Source organism: Phoxinus phoxinus, assembly GCF_949152265.1.
Source record: "Phoxinus phoxinus genome assembly, chromosome: 21".
Taxonomy (NCBI): domain Eukaryota; kingdom Metazoa; phylum Chordata; class Actinopteri; order Cypriniformes; family Leuciscidae; genus Phoxinus; species Phoxinus phoxinus.
The window spans coordinates 14,807,411-14,825,867 of record NC_136896.1 but is presented as its reverse complement, the minus strand read 5'-3'; the positions used below and the strand labels follow the sequence as shown (position 1 = coordinate 14,825,867).

The window sequence follows — 18,457 nt, the reverse complement described above, 5'->3', positions numbered from 1 at the left end:
ACATGACTGGAACATCTCCATGATGTAACATTAGTATGTTGTAACATACCTTAAATCGCTACACCATAAAAATTTAAAAACTGTATAGGAGATTACCCTAACACTATTAACTTGTATCCATTAACACACCCCTGGTTTCACAGAAAATACTTAATCATAATAGTCCCAGACTAAAATGCGTGTTTGAGCAGTTTTAACTTTAACTAAGTTTTTGTATCAAGATGCACACCAGTAATGTTTTTTTTTTTTTTTTTTTTTTTAAAGGCATGTTTATAACGAAGGCCTAATCCTGGATTAATCTAAACCCACTAATGTGGTAGCCTGAAATGTCATATGAAGTTTTAGCTAATGTCTGGTCAGCCTGCTATTAATATTGTGAGATGATATTTTTTATTTTAGTTTCTAGAATGGCACTGCAATAATATTTATTATGCGTGTATATGGCTATATACTGCAGTGCTAAATGTCTTGAAGGAACCATATTTCTAAATTGCAATTGAGTAATCTTGTCTGCCACAAGGTGGCGCTACAGCTCGGTTTGAACTATAGGACTACCTGGACAGCGCTATTCACGTAAACAGACGCCATTTGTACTTTCAGATAATAGGCGAATTTCAAACGGCATTTTTGCACCCTTGAGGGCACTTCGGGAAGGGGACTTTATTTGTGGGAGCGATCCAAAAGAAAGTGAACAACTGAATCCCTTTACGAAGGGCCCTTCCACCAGTCCGTCAGCGAAGAGAACATGTAACTTCAAGGAAGTAATAATGTAATCGTTTATGGTCATGTTCAGCCCCTTTAGAGTAAGTAGGGAACAGGAAAGCTCACTTCCGATTGGAATTTGACCAATCTATACTGTTCTACTTATCTGTACTTGAAAAGTGTAAAGTACTGCATCCCTGATATTACAACACAGATTTTTTTTGGGGGGGGGGGGGGGACCCAGCATAAAAAGTGAAAACCAATCATTTGAATGCAAATCGAGTTTATTTACACCAAATACTTATAAGAACATGTAATGAAATACATGATATACATATTTCAAACCATTCAGAGTTAGGTTGTGTGACAATTGTCCAGATGACAACAGTATCTGGATGAAAGCGCGTAAAGTGAAACCTTCCCAATATCGCATCATAACGTCAAATACGACGCATTTAAAGGGACAGTTCACCAAAGAATGAAAATTATGTAAGTTACACACCCCCATGTGATCTCATCTCAACCACATCATTTACGTTGGTAATACAAAAAGAGATGTTAGGCAGAATAATTTTAATTGCAGTTTTTCGTTCCTGTCAATCCACAAACATTTAGTTTAACTGAACATCTCCTTTTGTGCTCCATAGAAAACCATAAAAGTCTTAAAGTTTTATTTCTGAGTGAACTGCCCCTTCAATTACGAATGTAAGGGTCCTTAAGATATCATCTTTATGACAGTAAAAGTTTATCAGTGCAAATGTTGAACAATATCTGAATGTAAAAAAACAGCGGGGACTCCTCCATGTTGCACAGACATGAACGGCACACAAAGTACAAGACTTATGTTAAGCGTGTTGTTGAGCTCAATATCTACAAAGTACTTTTTTTTCCAGAAACAACGATAAAGCCTTCAATGTTATCATCGCACCGAATTAAATTTGTTTTTGTAGAAGAATGTTTTCACGGTGAACATAAAGCTATAGCTAGCTAGCTCGGGCTTTCACTTCAACCTATAGTTACGCAACTCCGCTTCCTTTCTGCCCTGTAAACCCGCCCAAGTACACAAGCACAGACTCCATGTTTGTTCATCGCACCGCCACTGTACCCGCCATAAACTAAATGATCCCACAAAAAAATTGTATATCTATTTGATATTATTTCTAAGTACAGATGTTATTTAAATTAGGAAACCGATTCAGATATTGACCGAACACTCGATATTATCGTTCAAGAATAGTGATATTTTGACTATTAACGCATTGGGACTAAGATTTAAAGCTCTTTGGAGAACCTACCTTTATTTTTTATCCAAAATCGTATCGCCTAAATTCAGATAACGTTACATAATACATGTGGGATCGAACGAGTCGATTTGGACTTGATACATAAGATCAACATAAGCTCTTACTCTATTATCCGATTAGCTTTGTTGAGATGACCATAATAAATAAACTCTTTTCGGCTATACAAGTTACACCTAACCGTATTAAGCAATATATGTGATTATTCAATCGGAAACTAATTGGAGAACCTATATATTTTGTAATGTAGGTACATACGTAACGTAACCATCCAAGCTCTATGCTAACAGGCTAACATGGACGTGATACAAGTAGCAGCTAACACATGATCGGTTATAAAAGGCACATCTACGGTCTGAAACGATACAAAGACAAAACCAAGATAAGCTTGAAACCCAAACTGGTTAAACAATCATAAATGTTCGTGCACATTACCGTCTTCTGTATTTCTCGCATCAATATTAACATGCATCTAGGAGACAAAATCACGTATAAAAATGTGATTGAATAAGAACCATTTCAAGAACGTTTTTGTGCTTTTACTTCCATCTGTCTACACTGTAACCTTAATCCAAGAGTATTTAGCCTAACAAGGTTTCATATTTACCCTAATGTAAACCCATTTACTAAAATATAAAAACATACATTGACATTCTAAAGGTAGAAAATAACATTTTAAAGAAAATGTCCCATAACCGTTTAAACGGGTGGTGTTTAATTTCCCATTCCACAAAGGATGGCGGCTAACAAGCTAGCAAAAGCTCACAACAGTCGCTAGGTAACATCATGTTACATTACTACAATTAATTGACTACACTACACTTGCGAGAATAAGGACCATATTAGACTATCAAATGAATTAATTTACGAATCATGGACGTGCGTCAGTTTATATGAAAACTAGTAGCTAACGTTAACAAGAAACTATAAGCTAGCGCCTTTCTGTGGAACAACATGGCCTGGATGTACAAATCTATTTTTTTTATTTTACAGTGAACTGTTATAAGGTAAAAATCCTCCAAATAGTTTAAAAAACATCAAATGTTTAAATCTACGACGTGTCTCGTGTGTTTTTACATTAAAAATGTGCTGTCCGAAGACCCAGGCTTTCAGCGGTGTTTCCAGCTGATCATACCGAGAAAGGCGCATGTCGTCCAGCCATTGTTTTTACTCGACCTCGTGGATTCTTGCATTTTCCCGTAGAACACAAATACATCAAGATAAATCATAATAAATAGTTCGGGAAATATTAACAAATGTTCAAAATAAAATAAAGTTAATAATATGAATTACATAAAAATCATATTTAAAACAAAAATAATGGTGTTAATCCTCGACGGTAGGTGCAGGCCTCTCACACGAGCTTCTTTTCCAGCACTCTTAGCTGATCCAGAGCGAGACGGACGAAACAGCACTGGTTTTTTTTATTTTTGCTCAGAGGGTGAAAAAATATCAGTCGGGTAAAATCGGCAATGCTCGTAAAGAAGGCGGGCGGTAAGAAAGTTATTTTACCGCCGTCAAGCGTTGGTTGCAATTGGCCAAATGCTCTCTGCTCATGAATATTGATAAAACGTTTGACGAATAAGGTTTCATATTGCCGAATAATATTCAATATTCATGTATTAAGCGTCCCCGGATCCGCCCTTGGTTTATACGGACCTATGAAATCTCTTAAAATGTTATGTCCCGCCTCCACCTACACGGGATTCGCAGGAATCAAAAGCGCACAACTCCATTGGTTCTGCGTCAATTTGAATGAATTATTCATATGCTGCAGTCTCACGGCCAATCAACGCTCAGAAACATCGATCCATAACCCGCCCTCTGACTGTTCAGCCCCTGCCAAGTAGGCTGTGTAAACCTGTAGCAAAGCATCCAGTCTATATAAAGACGTGTGAGAGCAGTCTTTTCTCAGATGCGCTTAGAGCGCACTGGCGTATAGATCGGGGAAAGGGAAGGGGATTGCCGGTAGCTACAATAGCTAGTATATAAACACAAATTTAAAAGCACATTGAGTAGCAAGACACGGTGGTCACTGGGAAACCGCCATCGGACAAGTTCCGGTCACCATTGGGTGCCAGGAGAGTCTTGGTGGCGTTTCAGAGGTGTTCCTTCTTACAAAGCGGCGTGCCGGGGGAGGACGCGTCTCTTTGAATAGACAGGATGCACGGACCGCCTTCCAGCGACAGCGCATGCCCATTGCGCCTCATCAAGAGAGTGCAATTCGGCGTCCTCAGCCCAGATGAACTTGTAGGTTTTGCTCTTGGGAAGGGGTATTCTCTTACTTCTTTGAGTATTATTGTATTACTCAAATCATCATCGTGTTAAAATCCTATTAAATACGGATATTAACATACAGTGTCTTCCGTGAGCCTGTGTTTTGCTAACTTAGCCGGCTAGCCACTTCTGCCTCTAGTAAGAGCATGTGTTTAGAAAGTTGAACAAACACTACACAAGAGTCCTACTTTTACAATTAGCATCACGACACGGAAAGCCTTGTTTGAAGTTATATAATTTTAACTCGTTGTAATGTTTATTGTTTGTTTACTTTATTTGACCATTTTGGAGTCACATGGTAGACCCAGAGTTTCTCCCAAGTTTCCACATTGTTCCCTGTGTCTCCCTTTCTGGCAATAAAATATGTGAAGTTTTATATTACATTCATATTCGTTATTCATTTATTTAAACAGCTCAAATACATTAAGTTAATGAAGTGCACTTATGTTTTACAATAAATGTAGAACAATTAGCATTTTCTGTGATTCTTATGAGACACCAATGAAGAGTAACTGGCTTTTAATGTTTTCAGTAATGTCATCCTTTTCATAAACTTTTAAACCTCGTTTCTGCTGAGATATTTTACAATGAATGCAGTTGAGCAGACATTTCATTTTGTGGTTAATTTGTTTTATGGGTGCGAAGTACTTTATTATGGAAACCCGTTATTATGGAATTATTAAACAGCTTTGTACATTTTTTTATTTTTTTTTATCTGGTGAATTTAACATTTTGCATCTAAAATCATTGCTTATTTTAAACATGCTGTTGCTCTTGTTTTTGTGTTTCTCAAACTTTATTAGAGAATGTATTTGTTTTTACCAATGTTTCATCACTTGTGAAAATGCAAGACATTTTAATGCCCTTTCTGTTATTGTTTCAGAAACGAATGTCCGTTACTGAAGGGGGCATCAAGTACCCTGAGACCACAGAGGGAGGACGCCCTAAACTGGGGGGACTCATGGACCCCCGGCAAGGGGTAATTGAGAGGTCAGGCAGATGCCAGACGTGTGCAGGTATATTCATAAATTAGATTTTAATACACTGTTGCATAGTATTTGTTTTTGGTTCATTTGAAACACTTAAAGCTCCTCCTGTTATGCATTGTGTACTTATTTAATTGTGGTTTAGGTAACATGACTGAGTGCCCTGGTCATTTTGGTCACATTGAGCTGGCTAAGCCAGTCTTTCATGTTGGCTTCATCACAAAGATCATGAAGGTCCTCCGCTGTGTGTGTTTCTTCTGTTCAAAGCTCCTTGTGGACTCGGTATGTCATATTTTTTTGTTTGAGATTTAATTGTTACAATGTTCCTTACTGTATGGTTAACTTTTTTATTATTATTTTGTTTCACCCAGAACAATCCAAAAATCAAAGACATCTTGACCAAGTCGAAGGGGCAGCCACGGAAGCGTCTGACCCATGTTTATGACCTCTGTAAAGGCAAAAACATTTGTGAGGGTGGAGAGGAGATGGACAACAAGTTTGGAGTGGAGCAGCAGGAGACAGAGGAAGACCTCACCAAAGAGAAGGTACAGAACTGATCATTCTCGAATCATCAAATGCTTTCCTGTGTATTTAGAGCTCACTGTTTTCATGTTTATTTTTTTGTAAGCTGATTTTCATCTTTACATTTCAAGGGTCATGGAGGTTGTGGAAGATACCAGCCACGTATCCGACGCACTGGCCTGGAGCTGTATGCTGAGTGGAAGCACGTGAATGAAGACTCTCAGGAGAAGAAGATTCTCCTCAGCCCTGAACGTGTGCATGAGATCTTCAAACGCATTTCAGACGAAGAGGACATGATCCTGGGCATGGACCCCAAATACGCACGTCCTGAGTGGATGATTGTCACAGTTTTGCCTGTGCCCCCTCTTGCTGTGAGACCCGCTGTGGTCATGCAGGGCTCTGCTAGAAACCAGGTTAGCATTTCTTCTTGTACAGTGGGGGAAAGAAAGATGCTTTGCAGAGGTATTGTACTGATGGCTGTTAGATTTTTCAATTGTATGCTCTTTTCCCCCTAGGATGATTTAACACACAAGTTGGCTGACATTGTGAAGATCAATAACCAGCTGAAGCGAAATGAGCAGAGTGGAGCTGCAGCTCATGTTATAGCAGAGGATGTCAAGCTGCTTCAGTTCCACGTGGCCACCATGATAGACAATGAACTGCCCGGTCTACCGAGGGTAAGGTTTACACTATACCTTAGATATAAATACAGGCTTATGCCTAAAAAAAAAATAGTAGCAACAATATATGCTTATTAACTGTATTAGAAAAATGAATTCAGTGCCATTTTATTAATAATAATTATTAATTGAGAATAAAAGTTAATATAATTATGAAAATGTTGATTATCATTATTATTAAATATTTATTGAAATCAAGTATAAATAAAATACAAATTTTATTATATGGTTATTCAAGCCTTGAGTGACTACACACAAAATAAAACTGCTACATAACACGGTTGCAGCCAATCAAAATATATATGATATTTAGTCTTTTGAACCAATGAGAGTTAACCGTAGACGGTGGTGAAGACTTAATGTAGACTTAAACTGTACTGTCACACGCTCTTGTCTCAGGCTATGCAAAAGTCTGGTCGCCCACTAAAATCCCTCAAGCAGAGGCTAAAGGGTAAGGAAGGACGTGTCAGAGGTAATCTGATGGGGAAGCGTGTAGACTTCTCTGCGCGAACTGTCATTACGCCTGACCCCAACCTGCAGATCGACCAGGTGGGAGTTCCCCGGTCAATTGCTGCAAACATGACCTTCCCTGAGATCGTCACACCCTTTAACATTGACAGGTATTATTAGGAGTTCTTATATTCAAATTAATACACATCTCATTTACAAAATATTCACACTCAGTGACTTTATAACCTGCTCTCAAATCTTTTCCCTAATTTTTTTTTTCTTTTCTTTTTTTCTCATTAACTTTACAGACTCCAAGAGCTTGTGAGAAGAGGTAACAGTCAGTATCCTGGAGCCAAATATATCGTCCGTGACAACGGGGACAGAATTGACCTGCGATTCCACCCTAAACCAAGTGACCTTCACCTTCAGATTGGATACAAAGTTAGTCTGTTGCCTGGGTTAATGTTAGAATATAATCTAATTTGCGTTTATAGTGAGGACAGTATTTGAAATGCTTGTTTGTTTTTTCTAGGTTGAACGACACATGTGTGATGGGGACATTATTGTGTTCAACAGACAGCCCACACTGCACAAAATGTCTATGATGGGGCATAGAGTACGAATCTTGCCTTGGTCAACATTTCGACTCAACCTCAGGTATGCTAGATTTCTAAGACTTGATCTGTCACAATGTTTATAGATTGATGCATGGGTAGTAGGGATGCTCATAATTAACTGGTTAACCAACAGTAAGAATACACCTATAAAATTGAGTTTTTGAGAGATAGAAAAAAAAAGAAGTCACATTTTATTACATTATGTAAAACACCGGTAAATAAAGCAAAATGTTTATAAACATTATAAACACTGAAGATAGATCTAGGCTATTTTAGTTCCCCTCATTCCACAACAAATCCCTTCAATTTAACAGTATTCAGTATCCAGATTGTACTGAGTATTTAAATTAAGCAGTAACTTTTTATGTTTGGTTGAGTATTTTATTTCAGTAATAAACAGAATGTGATGTTAAATTAGCAATGCCAGAACCATCATGTTGTGTGCGCGCAATGCGTCTGGCTGATCACTTGAATTGTTTCCTTTTAACAGTGGAAACATCTCAATACTCATTTGTTCATCATACAGATAAGAGTAAGACTTAAATGATTAAAGGGTAAAACTGTAAAAGGTTTACTTTTTATTTCTGTACATTCATAAAAATAAACATTGTGCTTTTGTAAAATAAAGAAAACAATCTGGATGCGCTTTCTGCCGTCTCTGTTTCCTTTGAATTCCATTCACAGACGTGCTGCAGGTGTGTTGTGGTGATAAACCCACATGTTCTGTTCTTTATGCTGCTATTTGCACACTCTCAATCATTCTAATTTAACAATCTTGTCGGTTAATGATTGGTTAATGAGCTTTGGTTGTCGGTTAGGGAAAAAAACGAAATGAACATCCCCAATGGGTAGGTACTTTATAGATTTGGAATGCGCTACATTATAATTGCAGAAACAAGCAGCATTAGCAGCATTTTTCTAATAGGGTTTTTGGTTTTATGAAGATGACAAAGATTAAAAAAAATTAAAATCCTTTTTACTTCTAGTGTCACGACCCCATACAACGCTGACTTTGACGGAGATGAGATGAACCTGCACTTGCCGCAGTCTCTGGAGACCCGTGCTGAGATCCAGGAGCTGGCTATGGTGCCTCGCATGATTGTCACACCACAGTCCAACAGACCCGTCATGGGTATTGTGCAGGACACACTGACAGCTGTGCGCAAGTTCACCAAGAGAGATGTCTTTTTAGAGAGGGTGCGTTTACAAAGCGTTGGGACCGAATTATGAATTTAATGAGCTGGATGTACAATTACATGAGATTCATGCTAATGAAGATATATGCCCTCTTCTGTTTCCTTTTGTGTGCTTTGTTTTAGGGTGAGGTGATGAATCTCCTCATGTTTCTCTCTACATGGGATGGCAAAGTGCCCCAACCGGCTATTTTGAAGCCTCGACCCCTCTGGACGGGCAAACAGATCTTCAGCCTGATCATCCCTGGGCACATTAATGCCATCCGCACACACAGTACTCACCCTGATGAAGAGGACAGTGGTCCTTATAAACACATCTCACCTGGAGACACTAAGGTGCAGTAGTGCAGCCCCAAACCTGGACATACTTTAGCAAAATTAAGTCTAACTTTTCTATATCCAATTCGTTTTGCAGGTAATTGTGGAGAACGGTGAGCTGATCATGGGGATCCTGTGTAAGAAGTCACTGGGAACCTCAGCTGGCTCTCTTGTCCATATCTCATACCTTGAGATGGGGCATGACATCACACGACTCTTCTATTCCAACATCCAGACCGTCGTCAACAACTGGCTGCTCATTGAAGGTAACCCCCCAAACAAAAAAACAAAACAAATAGAGATTAAAGCAGTTTTTGTAACCGTGCAAATATTAAGTCACTTGCTTAAATCTATTCTTAGTTTATTTACCATCTCGTGTGCTGCAGGTCACTCTATTGGTATTGGAGACTCCATTGCTGATAAGGCTACATATCAGGACATTCAGAACACTATTAAGAAAGCCAAACAGGATGTGATAGAGGTGAGTTGGCTTATGTGTAACTAATGTCATGGCTGTCATAAGGCTCTCGTACATGAATGCAGTCATGCATGTTGACTTTTTTTTCTTTTTTCTCACAGGTCATTGAGAAAGCCCACAACAATGAGTTGGAGCCCACCCCAGGTAACACTCTGAGACAGACCTTTGAGAACCAGGTCAACCGCATTCTGAACGATGCTCGAGACAAGACTGGATCTTCTGCCCAGAAGTCACTGTCAGAGTACAACAATTTCAAATCCATGGTGGTGGCTGGCTCAAAAGGCTCTAAAATTAACATTTCTCAGGTGAGTGAAGACAGTTGGTGTTAATCTTAAATTAATTCAAAGACTCTTTAATTTAAAGTCTATACCAAAAAATGGACTTTAATCTAAAAATGCACATGCAAACATGATAATGTCAGGTTTCACACAATTTTATCAATCTCTATATTGGTGTTCCCTCTTCACCCCTTAGGTTATTGCTGTAGTGGGGCAGCAGAACGTTGAGGGTAAACGAATCCCTTTCGGTTTCAAACACCGCACCCTCCCTCACTTCATTAAAGATGATTATGGTCCAGAAAGTAGAGGCTTTGTGGAAAACTCCTATCTGGCTGGTCTCACACCAACTGAGTTTTTCTTTCACGCCATGGGAGGAAGAGAGGGTCTGATCGACACAGCTGTCAAAACTGCTGAGACAGGTAATGAAAAGGCACATGGACTGAGCAGCTATTGGGGGCCTTGGTTAAAGGTTGAAATTGTGTTTATAGCTTTTGATCTTTTTTTTTCTTCTTTCAGGTTATATTCAGCGTCGTCTGATCAAGTCTATGGAGTCGGTTATGGTAAAGTATGATGCTACAGTCAGGAACTCAATCAACCAAGTTGTCCAGCTGAGGTATGGAGAGGATGGGCTGGCAGGAGAGGCTGTGGAGTTCCAAAACATGGCCACACTTAAGCCATCCAACAAAGCCTTTGAGAAGAAGTGAGTGCTGTTTTTCTGCTCATTGAAATGTTTCCAGGAATGTTAAAATATTGCCAATAGTTTGAGCTAAATATTATAATAAATAAAACTATAATAATCCAAATCAATAAGGACAATGCCAATACACCAGTGACTGACTAATGTCATTGATTCAATTTTCCTCCTTTCTTTAATCGCACAGGTTCAGGTTTGACTGCACCAACGAACGAGCTCTTCGCCGCACTCTACAGGAAGATGTGGTGAAAGATGTGTTGACCAATGCCCATGTCCAGAGTACTCTGGAGAAAGAATTTGAAAAGATGAGGGAAGACCGAGAGATCCTGAGGGCCATTTTCCCCACAGGAGACAGCAAGGTCTGTCCCTTGAGAATAACTTAAGCATCATCAATATCATATGTCCATAGACCCAAACTGACATGCTTCCCATAGGTGGTACTACCGTGCAATCTGGCCAGAATGATCTGGAATGCTCAGAAGATTTTCCGCATCAATCCTCGGACACCAACTGACCTTAACCCAGTACGAGTAGTTGAAGGTGGGTTAAACACTTTGACAAGATTTGTACAAGGGTCTGTAGTTAGGATGCCTAAATACAATCCCTTCAATTTATTATTTTAACAGTCATATAAGATTTGTTTGAGTGGGTCTCCCAGCTAAATAAAGCCTGCAGACGACTGATCCCTATAGCTTACCTCTGTCTTGTGGCACACCTGTGCAAGCTGATTATCAAGGCGACTTACGTATTTGTTACCTAAAGAAAAGGTTTCAAACTCGTGCTTGACAAATTTTTACCTTTTTGGAGGAGGAGGGGGGGGGCACTGACATATGAACTTGCATCTTAATATCAGCCAAGTTATTCTTCCTTGTCATTATAGTTGCACCACCCTTTACATTGGAAGTCCACAGCAGTGCTTTTGTGGCCTTGTAATGATCCTGCATTATTTTCTCTGACTTTATTTTTGTAGGAGTTCAAGAGTTGAGTAAGAAGCTGGTTATTGTAAATGGTGAAGACCAGTTAAGTAGGCAAGCCCAGGAAAATGCCACTCTGCTGTTCAACATCCACCTGCGCTCCACCCTCTGCTCTAAGAGAATGACTGAGGAGTTCCGTCTTAGCACAGAGGCTTTTGATTGGCTGCTGGGAGAGATTGAGGCCAAATTTAACCAATCCATTGTAAGTAATGCTTGCTGAATCAATTCTCCTGAATAAATAATGAAATCAAGAGTAATAAAATCTTATCAATTAGATCAGTTTTTACAATTGGGCTCATTGGCTGAATTTACATGGTTTTCCTCAGGCTCACCCTGGTGAGATGGTAGGTGCTCTGGCTGCCCAGTCTCTGGGAGAGCCTGCTACTCAGATGACCCTGAACACATTCCACTACGCCGGTGTGTCCGCCAAAAACGTCACTCTCGGTGTACCTCGTCTCAAAGAACTTATCAACATCTCCAAGCGACCCAAGACCCCCTCCCTGACCGTCTTTCTCTTGGGCCAAGCGGCCCGTGACGCAGAGAGGGCCAAAGATATCCTGTGTCGGTTGGAGCACACAACCCTGCGCAAGGTCACTGCCAACACGGCCATTTATTATGACCCCAACCCACAGAACACCGTGGTGACTGAAGATCAGGAGTGGGTCAACGTGTACTATGAGATGCCTGACTTCGATGTGACCCGCATTTCACCCTGGCTTCTGCGTATTGAACTTGACCGCAAACACATGACTGATCGCAAGCTGACCATGGAGCAAATTGCAGAGAAGATCAATGCAGGTGGGCTTGAGATTATAATTGAATAAGTACATGTTTATACATAGAAATTTAAGTGCCACCTCAAAGTCCATCAATCTTTAATCCTTGTCCATCACCTAGGATTTGGTGATGACCTAAACTGCATCTTCAATGATGACAATGCTGAGAAACTGGTATTGCGAATCCGCATCATGAATAGTGATGAGAACAAGTTTCAAGAGGTAATTTTAACTTTCTGGCGTGCACACATAGCTGGTCTCTTCTCTCTATAAATTGAATCCTAAATGTTGGATCTTGTGTCCAGGATGAGGAGGTAGTGGATAAGATGGATGACGATGTCTTCCTTCGCTGCATTGAATCCAACATGCTGACAGACATGACCCTGCAAGGCATTGAGCAGATCAGCAAGGTATTTTTCCCTTTTCAACAAGTTCACTTCGGTGCATACTATTACCTTCCAGCCCATGTGGCAGTGTAGGCATGCTTCATAGGGTTATATTATAAAATTATATGAGATTGGAGCTTAATTTCTTTAACTCTGCACTTGTAGGTGTACATGCATCTTCCACAGACGGACAACAAGAAGAAAATCATCATCACAGAAGAGGGAGAATTCAAAGCCCTACAAGAGTGGATCCTGGAAACAGATGGAGTCAGTCTCATGAGAGTCCTCAGTGAGAAGGACGTGGACCCTGTCAGGACCACCTCCAATGACATTGTGGAGATTTTCACTGTAAGAATTGTTTAATAGTCTAATCCCCGGTTTCACAGAAAATGTTTAAGATTAGTCCCAGACTAAAATGCTTGTTTGAGGGTTTTTTTTTTTAAACTGAAAGCAACTTGCACTGACATATCTTAAAATGTCTTAAGATGCGCACCGGTAATGTTTTTTTTCTTAGGGCATGTTTATAAAAGCTACTTAAATATCCTAATTGAACAATGGCCTTATCCTGGCGTAATCTAAACTAGGGGTGGGGGAAAAAATCGATTCTTAGATGCATCGCGATGCGGACGTGGACGATTCTGAATCGATTCACGAATGCCAAAAATCGATTTTCAAAAAAAAAAGCGTGAAGCGTGGAAACAATATTGTCAAAGCTTCCACCCGGCTCGGAAAGGGCAAAGCACATTACACAATCAATCGCAACTTTTATTGCCAAGGATTTGCGTCCAGTCGTTGAGAACCAGGGCTTTCGCGCTATGTTGCACACTTTGGAGCCGAGATACAACGTCCCATCTCGGAGATATTTTACAGACACAGCGATCCCCACACTCTACAACAAGACCAAAACCGAAGTCATGGAATCACTGAAGCGGGTAGGATAGCTGTAACATGTGATGCGTGGACATCCGTATTTTATGTTAATAGAGATTCAGAATATGTTGAAGTTTGTTATAATTTGTTATTGTTGTGATTTTTACTGTAGTGAATTTACTGTTGTGAAATGGAAAATCAATAATCGCTAATCGAGAATCGTTAATAATCGAAAATCGACTGTAATCGAATCGGGACTTCAATAATCGTAATCGAATCGGGAAATCAGACAGATTAACCACCCCTAATCTAAACCCTGTTTGTGAAACCAGGTCTACAGGTTGTAACCTATTAAGTCTTCAGAAATCAAATTCAGAAATGTGTGCTCTTCACCTGCAGGTTCTTGGTATTGAGGCTGTGCGTAAAGCACTGGAAAGAGAGTTGTACCATGTCATCTCTTTTGACGGTTCTTACGTTAACTACCGACATCTTGCCTTGCTGTGTGACACAATGACCTGCAGGGGTCACTTGATGGCTATCACTCGTCACGGTATCAACAGGCAGGACACTGGACCGCTAATGAAGTGCTCTTTTGAAGAGACGGTGAGCTTAATAATTGGACCCATTTAACATGGCATTAAAGATGGTCTTGTAAAGAACTTAATGTTTAATTTTGTCCCTCTCTTTCTAAAGGTGGATGTGTTGATGGAAGCTTCTTCACATGGTGAATGTGACCCAATGAAGGGAGTGTCTGAGAACATCATGCTGGGACAGCTTGCTCCTGCAGGCACTGGCTGCTTTGACCTGCTGTTGGATGCTGAAAAGTGCAAGTATGGCATGGAGATCCCCACCAACATCCCTGGTATCAGTGTCGCAGGACGTAAGTCAAACTCTTTCCCTTGTTTAATTGTTTTATAGCTTTAAATTAAGTCAATAAAACCTTTGATTAACCATTGCTTTTTCCATTCCAGCCACAGGCATGTTCTTTGGCTCTGCCCCCAGCCCTATGAGTGGCATGTCTCCAGCCATGACACCGTGGAACACAGGAGCCACTCCTGCGTATGGTGCCTGGTCTCCTAGTGTTGGTAAGTGAAGAAATGCTACATGAACTTTTGTTACTTTTAAAACTTTGTAAGGTTTATTTACTGTGAGTTATCTTGTATAGGTTTACAAACTCTATTTCATGCCTGTTTGTTTTTTTCATACAGGAAGTGGAATGACACCAGGTGCTGCAGGCTTTTCTCCCAGCGCTGCATCCGATGCCAGTGGCTTTTCGCCCGGCTATTCTCCTGCCTGGTCCCCTACTCCTGGTTCTCCTGGATCACCTGGACCAGCTAGTCCTTATATCCCCTCACCAGGTTACTCCACTGTCCATTTTTGTATTCTGTTTTTAAGATTAATGAACGTTGTTTACTTGGTTGTTTTAGTTAGTTGCAAACAACTGTTCTCTTATGCACATCTTTTCCCTTTCAGGAGCCTTGTCTCCCAATTACTCTCCAACCTCTCCAGCCTACGAGCCTCGTTCTCCTGGTGGATACACCCCTCAGAGCCCTGGCTACTCTCCGACCTCTCCATCGTACTCGCCAACTTCACCGTCTTATTCTCCCACCAGCCCGAACTACAGCCCCACATCTCCGTCTTACTCGCCCACATCCCCCTCCTACTCTCCAACTTCGCCATCTTATTCTCCAACATCTCCAAGCTACTCCCCAACTTCGCCTTCTTACTCTCCCACTTCACCTTCTTACTCTCCCACTTCACCTTCTTATTCTCCCACTTCACCTTCTTACTCCCCGACTTCACCATCCTACTCCCCAACATCCCCCAGCTACAGCCCCACGTCTCCATCTTATTCCCCCACCTCCCCGTCTTATTCCCCAACCTCCCCGTCTTACTCTCCCACCTCTCCAAGCTACTCCCCAACCTCCCCGTCCTATTCCCCAACATCTCCGAGCTACAGTCCCACTTCGCCCAACTACACACCCACCTCACCCAGTTACTCCCCAACCTCTCCATCTTACAGTCCCACCTCACCATCCTACTCTCCCACCTCTCCCAATTACACCCCAACCAGCCCCAATTATTCCCCCACCTCTCCTTCATACTCCCCCACTTCACCGTCCTACTCTCCATCCAGTCCGCGCTACACCCCGCAATCTCCCACCTACACCCCGAGCTCGCCCTCTTACAGCCCGAGCTCTCCATCCTATTCCCCCACCTCTCCAAAATACACGCCCACCTCCCCCTCTTATAGTCCCAGCTCTCCTGAATATACCCCAACATCCCCCAAATATTCCCCCACTTCCCCAAAGTACTCACCCACTTCGCCCAAATACAGTCCCACCTCTCCAACCTACTCCCCAACTACGCCCAAGTACAGCCCTACTTCCCCTACTTACTCTCCAACCTCTCCCACCTACACCCCAACCAGCCCCAAATATTCTCCCACCTCTCCGACTTACTCTCCAACTTCTCCAAAATACTCTCCTACATCCCCTACCTACTCTCCAACTAGTCCCAAGGGCTCCACTTACAGCCCCACTTCTCCCGGCTACAGCCCCACCTCTCCGACCTACAGCCCTGCCATCAGCCCTGACGATAGCGATGAAGAAAATAACTAAAGATGGTTGGTGTCAGGGTTCATGCTACTTCCCTGATAGGCACTCTGACCCTGGGATAAAGACTGAAGGAAAGCCACTCAGCTGGGGTCGTTGTAATTTACAGGGAAGGCTGAGGAACCTGGGATCCCACATGTGACGTCATTTTTCCTTTTTGGACTTCTTGAGCTGTTCTTAAATGGCCTCACTAAACAGGCTTCAGTGGTTGCATCTGTTATATCAGAGGTTTGAACTATAAGCCAAACAAGGCTGCCTTTGTATAGACCGTTTTGGTCGCTCTAAGTTTAGAGGGAGAACTGTAACTCAAAATTGGTGGAAAGATGCAGGAGGTTGACTGTTTTGGAAGCGAAAGATCATTCATAGTCCTTTTTCCATTGTCATTTCTATCTCCCTTACTTTTTCTCTAAAATTCAGTGTTGGATATAAAGGAAATCTAAGAAGTATTGCCAAAAGCCTTCAAACAGAAAACAGTGGATTGTATCTGAAAAGTTTCAAATGAAACCTTGAAAAATCTCTATAACATAAATAGAAAGAAAGGGAGGGAGGGTGGGGGGTAACTGACCTTTCTCACATTTTTATAGCTTTTTTTTTTTTTTTTTGTGTAAATAAGCGCTTGTTTCCAGGTCAGAACTGAGAACTGTTTAAATATTAATGTTGATTTGTCTAATTTGAGTTTACTCATAAAAAGTTATTTCTAAAGAAACAGGTGGTTGGAAGTGGCTGTTTATTAGAAACGTGTTGAAGATGACACGCATTGTGCAGATTAAAAATGTCTTGTAATACTGTAGTCTAATGTATGCCAGCCCATGACATGGGTAAAAGTGTTGTGTAGTGATTGCCCTCTTCTGTAGGAATCAGAGAGAGGGAACGGATGCTTGATTTTGCATCAAATTTCTATTCAATTGTCCCCAAAAGATGCAAGCCTTATATCCTTCACCAGCATCTGCCCAGTAATTTACAATTTCAATAACTGCAAAAAAAAAAAAAAAATCGTAACAAGGGGTCTTGTACCTCTGAGCACACAGAGGAGTGTGAAGTTGTTACCTTTTTGGTTTTATTTTTATTTTATCCTAAGAGTGGGGTTAAAGCATGGCTTTGCATAAACCGCACCATGTTAACGTTTTTAAACCACCTAGGTCTAAATCTTACGAGACCTTCCCTGTCCTCAGCACTCAACCCTTTAATCTAACAAGTGTATAATTGTTTTTCTGATATTTGCATCAATAATTAGAACTGAATCTCTTGTGTGAATTACTGAGAAAAGCATTTATTTTACACTATTTTTCTTGCGCTGGCTTCATTGTTGGGTCAGCGTTGCGTTTTGGATTAAGTGCTTGGGGTGGGGGAATAAGGTGCAGTTTGGATTTTCATTTGAATATGCACTGTTTCATATCTGGCGTCATTACGCCCTTAGATCTTGTGGTTCTTTGTTAACCTAAATTTTGTCAGCTGATTCTGACAGTCATCTGATGCCTGAACTGTAGAGGGTGACAAAGACTGATTTGACTCGGGCGTTAGAGGTATTTAGATCTCTTTGAGCGTTTTTTTTTTTTTTAAACCTAAAAGCAAGTGGTGCCTGTGGTTCCCTCAACTCACTCTTCCAATTGGACTGTGGTAGTTGCAGGAGGTTTTGTTGACCTGTAAAAGACTTTGTTGCTCTTGCATAATTCAGCTTTAGATTTAAGGCCTTAGATTGCATTTAGGGAGAGCAGTTCTGACAGTGTCTCTTTAATGCCCTTGTTTGCCTTCAGTTTCATGGTTGTTCCAAACAAATCCAGTTAATACTCTGTACCCAGGCTCCCAGTAATAGTGTGTGTGTGAGTGTGCAAGTGTGTGTGCATGATGGTATAAATGGGAAAAAAAACAGGGTTTTCTTGAGTTTGAGTAATAACTGGGTCAGGTTTATGGGGAAATGAGAATTTAAATTAAGAGAAATTGCCACTGTATAGAAATCAATCTGATTACTTCATTCTCTGTATCTGTTTTGTTTGTTTTTGACTTAAAATAAAAAGTTTGACTAAACTATTGTTCATTTGTGTTTCTTTAAACATGGGGGGTTAAAATGTTACATTTTCACCTGAAAATTAAAAATGTTAGACTCGTGACATTTAGTCAGTGGTTTTAAATGACAAAAGGAGTAAGATACTTTTTTTTGGCTTGGCTGCCCTTTTAATGATTCAACTTTTTTTTTTTTTTTTGTGAATGTTGAGTTTTGCAGAAGTGAGTAACTTACTGGTAGCAGAATGTCATTGAATTAAATAACTGGAAAACTGTCATTGTTGACATAAATTAGGCATCACATGACTTCATTCAATAGACTTTAAGTTTTAACTTATG

At 40.6% G+C, this 18,457-nt stretch overlaps 1 protein-coding gene across 1 annotated transcript; it reads left to right on the top strand.

Moving 5' to 3' along the window:
• The first annotated feature begins 3,909 nt into the window (after positions 1–3,909).
• Positions 3,910–18,142, top strand: polr2a (RNA polymerase II subunit A). Its single transcript, XM_079595427.1, has 28 exons — positions 3,910–4,253; positions 5,164–5,296; positions 5,412–5,548; positions 5,638–5,811; positions 5,920–6,201; positions 6,304–6,465; positions 6,868–7,088; positions 7,227–7,359; positions 7,451–7,575; positions 8,522–8,732; positions 8,855–9,064; positions 9,144–9,312; positions 9,433–9,527; positions 9,626–9,829; positions 9,999–10,221; positions 10,319–10,502; positions 10,684–10,855; positions 10,931–11,036; positions 11,467–11,672; positions 11,797–12,268; positions 12,368–12,468; positions 12,552–12,656; positions 12,798–12,980; positions 13,902–14,105; positions 14,196–14,382; positions 14,474–14,587; positions 14,711–14,860; positions 14,976–18,142. Exons 1-28 carry the CDS (start codon positions 4,167–4,169, stop codon positions 16,121–16,123), a joined length of 5,898 nt encoding a protein of 1,965 aa, XP_079451553.1. The 5' UTR covers positions 3,910–4,166; the 3' UTR covers positions 16,124–18,142.
• The last annotated feature ends 315 nt before the right edge of the window (positions 18,143–18,457 follow it).

Coding starts and splice junctions, on each gene's coding strand:
- polr2a (XM_079595427.1), top strand. CDS start 4,167: ATGCACGGACCGCCTTCCAGCGACAGCGCATGCCCATTGCGCCTCATC. Junction 9,313..9,432: donor CAACTGGCTGCTCATTGAAG/GTAACCCCCCAA, acceptor CGTGTGCTGCAG/GTCACTCTATTGGTATTGGA. Junction 9,830..9,998: donor CTAAAATTAACATTTCTCAG/GTGAGTGAAGAC, acceptor TTCACCCCTTAG/GTTATTGCTGTAGTGGGGCA.